Genomic DNA, 9,610 nt, shown 5'->3' with positions numbered 1-9,610 from the left:
AAGGGAGGAAGTACGCGAGAAAAGGAAAACAAGTAGTACTAAAACGATGATAAATATGAAATAATAAACTTATCCATGAGTACGGTTCAAAATAAAATGCTTAGAGGTAATTAAACAAAGAAAAGAAACTAATACTTTCTAACTAATTTCGTCGAAGAGGCTCCCATACTTGTGTCCTATCCTATCATTGATTAGGACCCTTCAGTTATTCACGAATCAAGGTACCAGTGGTTTTCCTCCAACATCTTTTCGCGCAGTGAAGATCCGGTTTCGTTGTGCGGGATGAACTAAGACTCGACGGGGTGCCAAAGTGGGGAAATAGGGCATGTATTCCACCTTTGGACTTCTGCAAGGGTTCAATTCCTCTTCTGGATCCTCTTCTATGGTGTCTTCCTCCTGGTCAGGGTTGTTGGATTCCTCCTCCTCTGTCTCGGAATCTGATTTGAGGTGTATCACTTCAGATGACCGTTTCTTGAATGCTGAAGCGCTCTTATCTAGGAAGGTTACGATGGACAGCTGGGGTTCTCTTTCCATGAACTCTTGACCTAAGTAGATAGTTTGGAGCACGGTAGTAGTGGTCGCAACTACCCACGCGTGCTTCGAGGGGTCATACTCAGAAGTTACCTACGGGGGCACTGCGTCGTCTCTATCCGCTGTGCCATGTTCCTCTGGAGACGGTATAGGAAAAGAAAAGGGATGAGAACTTAAGTCTCAGTAGGAGTGCTATGCAACACCTCCATATCTATCTCCAGCCCACGTGCGGGATTTTAAAAAGGGGTCGTACGACATGACATGTAATATGAACCTCTTGTAAAGCGTAAAACATATTGGTAAAAAGGAAAGAACATAGAAAAAAAATAGAAGGATAACATCTTATGTATCATCAACATAACCATATATAAATCTTAAAAAAAATATAAAAATCAAACTTTCATTCATGCTTTCTCCTTTCTTAACTTTTATGGAAGGTATTGAGCTCAAACCGGTATAAAGTGAGAGTCCCCTTCCCTTACCGAAGGTTCTTATCTCGAATGTCTTGGCGATCACCTTCCCTTACCGAAGGATCATCTCGATCGACCACCCTCCCTTACCGAGGGATCATCTCGATATCTTGTCTTTTGGGGTTACCTTCCCTTACCGAAGGATCATTCCCTCAGTTCAATTTACAATCAAGGTTATTTAGACATACACAAGAAGGGAGTCACATCAACAAAGATATATTATTATATAAAATTGATGGGATAGTCTCCTTCCCTTACCGAAGGTTCTTATCCCAAAAGTTTGCCGATCACCTTCCCTTACCGAAGGATCATCTCGCTTATCTTGTCTTTGGGGGTCACCTTCCCTTACCGAAGGATCATTCCCTCAGTTCAATTTACAATCAAGGTTTGTTTAAGCATACATAAAAAAGAGGGTCATACAAGAAGCACTTATGTATGAAAATGGATAAAATTAGGATATACTAAATAATTAAATGAAACATGGTAAAAAGGTATGTACTCTCAACGTTAAAGGAACATTAATGATATAATGATATGAAAAGGCATGTAGATGCACAGGATAAAATTAGGATATACTAATAAAATAAAACATGGTAGAAAGGTATGTACTCTCAACATTAAAGGAACATTAATGATATAATGATATGAAAAGTCATGTAGATGCACAGGATAAAATTAGGATATACTAAATAATTAAATAAAACATGGTAGAAAGGTATGTACTCTTAACATTAAAGGAAAATTAATGATATAATGATATGAAAAGTCATGTAGATGCACAGGATAAAATTAGGATATACTAAATAATTAAATAAAACATGATAGAAGGTATGTACTCTCAACATTAAAGGAACATTGATGATATAATGATATGAAAACTCATGTAAATACATCGGATAAAATTAGGATAAACTAAATAATTAAATAAAATATGGTAGAAAGGTATGTACTCATGAATCAAGAGATTATGAATGACAAAAATAAATAGACATGGTCAATATGGATAAGGGATGAGAAAAAGGTATTTAATGCCATGAGACACATGAAAGATAGTAACCATGCATAGATGGAAGAAAAATAAGTAGAGCATACTACATGCCAACATAAAGTGAGAAAGGCATAATTTCCTACTCTTTTTCCTAACGCTTCTTCGAGCTTGCCTCTTGTGTTTGCACACATAATATTATTTCTTTGTAGAGAGAGAAGGGAGAGGATTAGTATTTGAGAGGAGTGATTTTCTACCTATAGGTGCTCCCCTATTTATATATATTTGGGGATAGGGTGGTTGGGATAATTTTAATTTCAAATGGAGAGTGGTTACTAGATTCTTATCCATAAATTTAAAATTCTAAGCATATCTCCTAACTGATTTTCAAATTTTGAATTTAATTTTGTTTCTAGAAGGGGTGGTTGTTACAGATCACGTAGGTCCACCCCAAAACAATCAGAGGTAAAGGATCTCCCAGTTAGCACAGATGATGATGAGAAGAATGAGCCTCTTACCAAGAGGATGTACCGACTGTATAACTAGGGAGTTGACCAACGAAAACCAAGTGCCGAACCAACCGAAGGCAACCTCAATCAGGATAAGGAAACCCATGAAACATCTGTCTCTATAGTTTCCGATGCAGGAACACTCTCTGTTGCGTTAGTGCAACATGAAGAATGGGAGTTCGACGGGCAAGTCTCCTAAGAAAAACTATTTCATTTTGTGGTCTATTTTGCTTGTTAGTAAATTAGGAATTGTATCCGTATAGAACTGCCTTTTCTCTAACATCGGTTGAGTTTCTTGCAGTAATCCCAATTTTCTGTCGAGCCGAGACCCCGAGAGTGAACGAATATGGCAATACCTTGAGCAACTGTAGAACACGAGGTCACTACAGACCGTGATGCCAGCCACTCCGTTTTTCATGACTCCTAGCCCATCAAGCAAGAAGATTTCACCGGACATGTCTCAGACGGAACAGAAGTCTACCTAATGTACTCCTATAAAGGTGCATCTACTGCTAAAAGGGCAAAAGCTGGACGAGGATGATGAGGAGCGATTGCGACGATGGGCTGCCAATGGATCATTGGAGCAAAGTCAGGTTGTGGCATCCTATGAAGGAAGGCAACATCTATCATTGGTCCGAGAGGACATCTGCTCACTGCTACCTCGGCGCTGGGTCACCAACAACGTATGTAGAACATACTAACACATTGATAGTATGAATATGTTTCTTAATATATATATGGTGGCTCAAACAGATGACCCTAACACAATTTAAATTTTTTATGCAGATCGTTCAGTGGATGTGTTCAACCTTTAATGACTCAGAATCGTTGCGGTTTAAGGATGACTTTTACTGTATTCCTCCAGGAATTTTGGTATGCACGAAATTTTGGATTTTTATCGATCATGATTTGAGGTCTGAACCTAAATAGTGCTTTTTTTTTTACAGGAAACTGTCTTGGAAAAGAGGAACTTGAATTCCTTCAGGGAGGTTCCTACCGTTAGTTATATGGGGCTGGGTCCTCACTTAGGTGATGAGTCTAGATTTTTTGACAAGATAGTAGCTTCCATGCGAAAATGGGTAAGTTAATGCGCTAGTTGAAAAAAATTGTATGGTTCTTGTCTGAGCTAATGCTTGAAGGTTGATGTGTTGGTTTAAGTGCTTACAACCCCGTGTTTATAGTTTTTATCTCTCAGGCACTTGAATTTGCATGTACTTGATTGAGATGTGATTGGCTTTCGTTTCATTGGATGTATCGCAACACGTTAAATGTTTTAGAAATTTCGTGACTATATGTATTTGGTGACTAACTTGATCATGTAACTGCTTTGATATTTCTGTTTCCATCGAAATGGTTTGCCCCAGTCTGTATCGATCATCATTGGTGGCTATATGCCTTTGAGATTGCTCAGAAAAGGCTGTGGGTGCTGGATAGTATGTATACAGGAGAGCCTAATAATGAAAGATTAAAAATACATGCTTATGCGGTAGGTATACGTCAACCAATTAGTTCACCGTTAGACTTAGTAATTGAAAATGTATGATTGCTAACGTGTTGCTGATTTCCAGGGGAGAATCATTAAAGACATGGCGAAAGTTTCTATGCCCGCATATGAGCACACGGAGAATGGCCTACCTCGTTTCTATCCTAGCATCCCAAAATAACATCACGGGTCAGTTAAAAAGACACCTAACAATACTCTTAATAACACTTCACTTGATAATGATACCATGGTTGGAAATAATATTCTGTGTTTGTACATATAGCTGTGATTGTGGTGTATTCGTCATCAAGTTCATGCAGTTTTGGAGTTTAGATAAACCATTGCAGCTTTGGGACAAGGTGAAGTTAAATATGTTATAACAATTAAGTTGAACCTCTTTCTAGTCAATTTCTTTCTCGGTTTTAAAATTACCCTCCAACACGTATTTGCCATGCAGGATGTTGTACAGGAGTTTAGGAAGGAGATCATACTAGACATAGTGATGGGTTCGCATAATTCACAAATTGGGAAGGCGCTGCAGGCATTGGACAGTGATCCTGTGCGCCGAAACCAACCAAGGAAAAAGACTAAGGCTGTGAGATCACCGTTCACAGCACCGAGCACGAAGAGCATACTGCAGCGTGCGGGGTTACCAACTAGAAAGCCAAATAAGAGGGGAAGACAACGGAAGAAGACTTCTTGACTAGGTAAGAAAACATCAATATAGACACCTGCCTTACTACATCTATGGTTTTCCCTGAGATAGAGTTATATAGCTTAATATGGCATTTTCCGGCTTAAACTCGTTTCGTGTGAGCCTGATAAATCCTGTTTCACTGCAGGTTTATGATTTCATGTTGCTTATTTTATCAAGTTCATGGTGACAATAAATCCAAAACCTCTGAGTGGATGGTGCTTATGCCAGGAATTATGATGTTTCTTTTCTTTGTAAATTGGATGGTTCTGGATCTGTTTTCTAATTTATCATTTTTAAGGCATTTGAACTTGTTAGTACATCATTGAGGAGTGAGTGGCTCATGTTTTGTTAGATACTCCTCAGCAGGTTTCATATATTAGGTATTTCAGGATTCTCAAGCAATAAGTTTCTAAGTTATTGATGTTACTAGTTCATTAAGCAATGCATTGCATATTTATAATATTGAGTCAACTCTGATCGGTGTATATAACCCTTTTGTTCATGTCTATGCTTAAGTGGCAATTCTTTCCATTAACTAGCATAGTGTTAACTAAATGGAGGCATTATTTATTTTTTTATCATTGTTTTCTAATGCTGAAATGTGTAGTTGCTGGAAATTAAAGCATTGCACGGCCTTTGGTCGTGATCAGTCTACATGAAGTAGGATTTTAAGTGGATGGTGTCTCTGGTAGGCACTCAGATGTTTCTTCTCAATGTAAAATGGATGGTTTGGTATATGATTTTTTTGTTTCATCACATCACTGAGATGTGAATGCCTTTTGTTTTTGATATTTTTTTATACTCTTCAACTGTTTTCACGGCGGATTTAAACTATTTGTTTTTTGTGAACAAATATGTGACAATTCGTTTCTTTAAAACCTTAATAAAAAATAAATGGGGAAAAGATAACAACAGTTGTGATTTTGTTTCTTTGAATGAATACCTCAAAACAGGATAAATGCAAGTGACAAAACAGAAAAGAGAATAGTTTATTAAGTTGTATCTAAAGAATGTCACTAAACTCACGCCAAGAAACCTAACTATATATGCCTAAAAGAATTCAACAGGTGTATGAATCTGCCACCATCCAATGAATTCCATATAGTAGAATCCTCAAATCTTTTATTTACAGAACCATGATGATCATTATCTGACTGAAGGTCAACCTCATCCTACAAGATGCACAACACAAACAGAACAATATACATTAATCAAGAACACCATTTCGTAAGGAAAATTTAAAATATATGTCGCTTCTAACACATACCAGATGTGACTTCCTCCTCCTTTTTTGCATTGACTTCTTAATTGACTTGTCCAACTTTGCTCCAAGTCTCTTACTCTTCAGTCGTCCTTTGGTCTTGATGGTCCCGGTATGTCATGTACAATAGCACCGCCTGTGCTCTGTGTGGGCATGGTATTCTGAGTCGCAGCAACAGTAGTGGAACGCATGCTGGCACGGTAATCAGTCAGCTTGGACTTTGCTTCCCAAAGGGCAGCTTGCAAGATGGCTGCTTCCTCATCACAAGCAATAAACTCCTGAGCAACATTATAGAACTCTGAACACAGATGCCTGAACAAGTTGTTGCTTTCATCACTCCGAGCCACGTCATGGCTACTCTTGATGTAAGTGTGCTTGCGGATAACATTCTTACTCCATCGAGGAAGAACATAGCAGCTCGGTACTGTGTGAACTCTATAGTATGACCACACCGCAAGGGTGTGTTAAGGGTCAAACTCGACCATGAAAGTATGGTAGACAGGCTTCCCCCAGAATACCTTCTACTCGTCCACTTTAATAGAAATTGTATCTCCCTTTTGTTCAATTAATCGAACCACGCAATTGGTTTTTTTTCTTACCTCCAGCTGAAGAGTCCTGAACATACTACTGGTGTATTCCTGCTGAAACTGTCTCTCAATGCCCGTGCTCCCTATACATGGGATGACTCCTTTTGAGTCTGCAGCATCATCTTCCAGCTCCTTTTGCTCCTTGTTTCCAAGCACATTGTCGTATTCATGGACGAACTAAACCAACCCACTCTTGCAATGCAGGTATCCACCATAAAATGCGTGCATACTTTCACTACGCTGTGTACTCCTCATGCCTGCCCAAAATTCACTCTTGAAGAATATTAGAACCCACTTCCGTCGATTCGCATAAAGGTCTGCCCAAAAAAAAATGCATAAGAGTGCCGCTTATAAACAACATGATGACAGATTCCAACGCAATGATAAAATAAATTAAAAAAAATCCAGACACACTACGAGAAAAAACATCTGTTTATGTATTGAAAAGAACATCCACTGACTATAGGGGTGGAAACCTCAGCTACATTTCTTAGCAAAAACATAAGAGCGGAATCAAGCCGACAAAGATAACATGAAGTGAATAAATAGGCAACTAAAAACCAATAGACGGGATTTAATTTAACAATAACATACATGTTAACCATCTGTTCTGGCCTAAGTTAAATTGTTTGACAAAACCAGCCCAATCAACCTCGAACGATTCAGTTGAAGGAGAATTCCACACAATGTGATTCATCATTGCATTCAATTCTTCGTACCTAGCGTATCCACTGAGCTTGAATTGTGATTTCTTCATTATGTGCCAGATGCACCATCGGTGGACAGTATCAGGTAGGACCTTCCTAATAGCACCAGCCATCGCCTTGCACTGGTCAGTGATAATCTCCCTTGGCATAGTCCCGACGCATTTCACCCACTGTGTGAACACCCACTCAAAACTAGGGATCTCCTCGCTCCCAAGTAAAGCACAGCCAAGAAGAGTAGACTTCCCATGGTAGTTTACACCGACAAAGGATGCAAACGGCAGACCAAGCCTGTGAAAAGAGCAAAAATAACTGTGAGGCAACAAGACAAATTTAACAAATAACTGCTCTTACAATTCACCAATAAGTATACAGATCTGTTTTCTGTAAGTGGTGTCAATCGACACCACATCTTCGTAATATTCATACGAAACCCTACACCTTGCATCTACCCATAGTGCGCTCCTAAATTTATTAGCATCGTCAACATCTATGGCATAAAAAAAGTTGGGATTGATCTCCTTCATTCGAACGAAATAATTCATCATTCCCTGGAAGTCCTCATTGTCATCGGAGTATCGGAGATTGCGTGTGATGTAATTTCTGACATCCTTTTCTGAAAAACCCAGGTTTGAGGACCCACCAACCTCGTTTGCCAGTGCTAGATATGTCTTGTTGGGTCTTATTTGAGCCTCGTCGTTATCTGTAATGACGCACTTAGCATGCATGGTCAGCTTCCGGTACTCATGATAGTGGACAGCTTTCTTAGCCGAACAGGGGTGAGAATGCCTCAATTCTAATCTAGACACAACCCAACTTCCCTTCTCCTTGTCCAGTATGACATACATCCTTGCTCTACATCTCGTGGCTGTAATTCTGTTTGCTCGAGTTGCTGCGTTCACCCTAGACTCTTGATAAGCTTCTCGCGTGCAGTAAATAGATTGATTAACCGGTATCTTTGATTCCTTCTGCGCCTTGTCGAAATTTGTGTTCCTAATTTTAGTAACGAACCCAACTTTCTTTGCATAGTTTGCATAAAATTTATGTGCAAGAGGCAACGAACCAAAACTCATTCCTATGACTGGAATTTCCTCTTCACCGACGCCACTATGATTTGGCAACTGTAACGTCAATACACAAAATTAGATACGAATTAAAACTAGCTCTAACACAGTAAATATTTAATACCAATTCCTAGCATACTTTAATAATATCTCAAATAAATATTTAAGTGTACCCGAATTTTTCAAATAATTGAGCTTTTTGAACTTAAAAAACATCTATAATCATACAGATTTGTTTCACTATAAATACTAACCAAAACTTTATCCCAACCCAATATATTAAATGTTGGATTGGTTTGAATTTATATGGTTAATGAGTTGATCACATAAGGAACCAATACATTTGATAGGTTCACAAATCACAAAACACCTTTATATAGTAACTTGCGAAGAATTTCAGTAAAAGCCTATGATTATAAATATAAAAATGATATTTGAACTTTAGTGAAGTGTACAATCAGGATTCATATAGCACTCACTAATATAGTTATACTATATTGAAAGCATATACCGAATTGATGTAACCTAACCTAAGAAAGTAGATGAAAAGTAAAATCAAAGCATATTCTCATCAAAACCTTGCCAAGGCATAAATACTACCAAAAAGAGCACATATTGTTTCTTAGTCAATAATACAAAATTAACACAGTGAAAAATCTAATGTGACTTAAAAAACATCTAATTAGCATGAATTAGAAACATTCACATAGCACATTCAAACCTCGTGTCCCGAGTCCAACTCATCCTTTATAGTTAAAACGACGTCGGTAATTTTGTCGACCTTCAATTAAAGACACCGGAAAAAATCATTATCAAATTAAGATCCTTCCTTACTATATAATGAATGAGTCCAATAAAAACCTTCAAAAAATATTGCAAAACAAATCTGGGAGTTAAGCATACTTTAATGAGGGCAATTTTTATGATTTGAACATGCTGGGTAAGTATTTAGTAGCAATTTTAAGCATACTTTGCTCAACTAAATATATCACTGTGCCATAATTTTTCAAATGAATATACTTTTTGAACTGAAAAAATATCTAATTAGTATGAATAATAAACATTCAAATAACACATTGTTATAAAATTTCTTACAACGCAGGAGCAGCTTATGCAACATATCTTCGACCCCTCTTGCTCTTGAATAACTATTTCACCCACACTGAATTGTTCATCGCCTTGTGTTGGATTGATCAATGTACTAATCGATCCGCCTTCCAGGATTGAAAACGCCATGGAAGATGCTCTCTTCCGGACGTGTTGCACCGCACCCTTCTCTTGGATGGGTGATTGGAGGAGGTTGGCGCCGCTGATGTAAC

The 9,610-nt window shown here is 38.1% G+C and overlaps 1 protein-coding gene across 1 annotated transcript; it reads right to left on the bottom strand.

Annotated features, from left to right (window-relative positions):
• Positions 1-6,019: 6,019 nt before the first annotated feature.
• Positions 6,020-9,466, bottom strand: LOC107606907 (protein FAR-RED IMPAIRED RESPONSE 1-like). The gene is made up of 6 exons (XM_016308910.1): positions 9,449-9,466; positions 9,013-9,072; positions 7,582-8,348; positions 7,118-7,518; positions 6,711-6,840; positions 6,020-6,371 (listed from the first exon to the last, which is right to left on the bottom strand). Exons 1-6 carry the CDS (start codon positions 9,464-9,466, stop codon positions 6,020-6,022), a joined length of 1,728 nt encoding a protein of 575 aa, XP_016164396.1.
• Positions 9,467-9,610: the final 144 nt, after the last annotated feature.

The sequence above is a fragment of the Arachis ipaensis genome, chromosome B7 (genome assembly GCF_059453495.1).
Source record: "Arachis ipaensis isolate K30076 ecotype BB chromosome B7, ASM5945349v1, whole genome shotgun sequence".
NCBI lineage: Eukaryota > Viridiplantae > Streptophyta > Magnoliopsida > Fabales > Fabaceae > Arachis > Arachis ipaensis.
The sequence above is the reverse complement of the archived record's forward strand: the minus strand, read 5'-3'. Positions and strand labels throughout refer to the sequence as shown.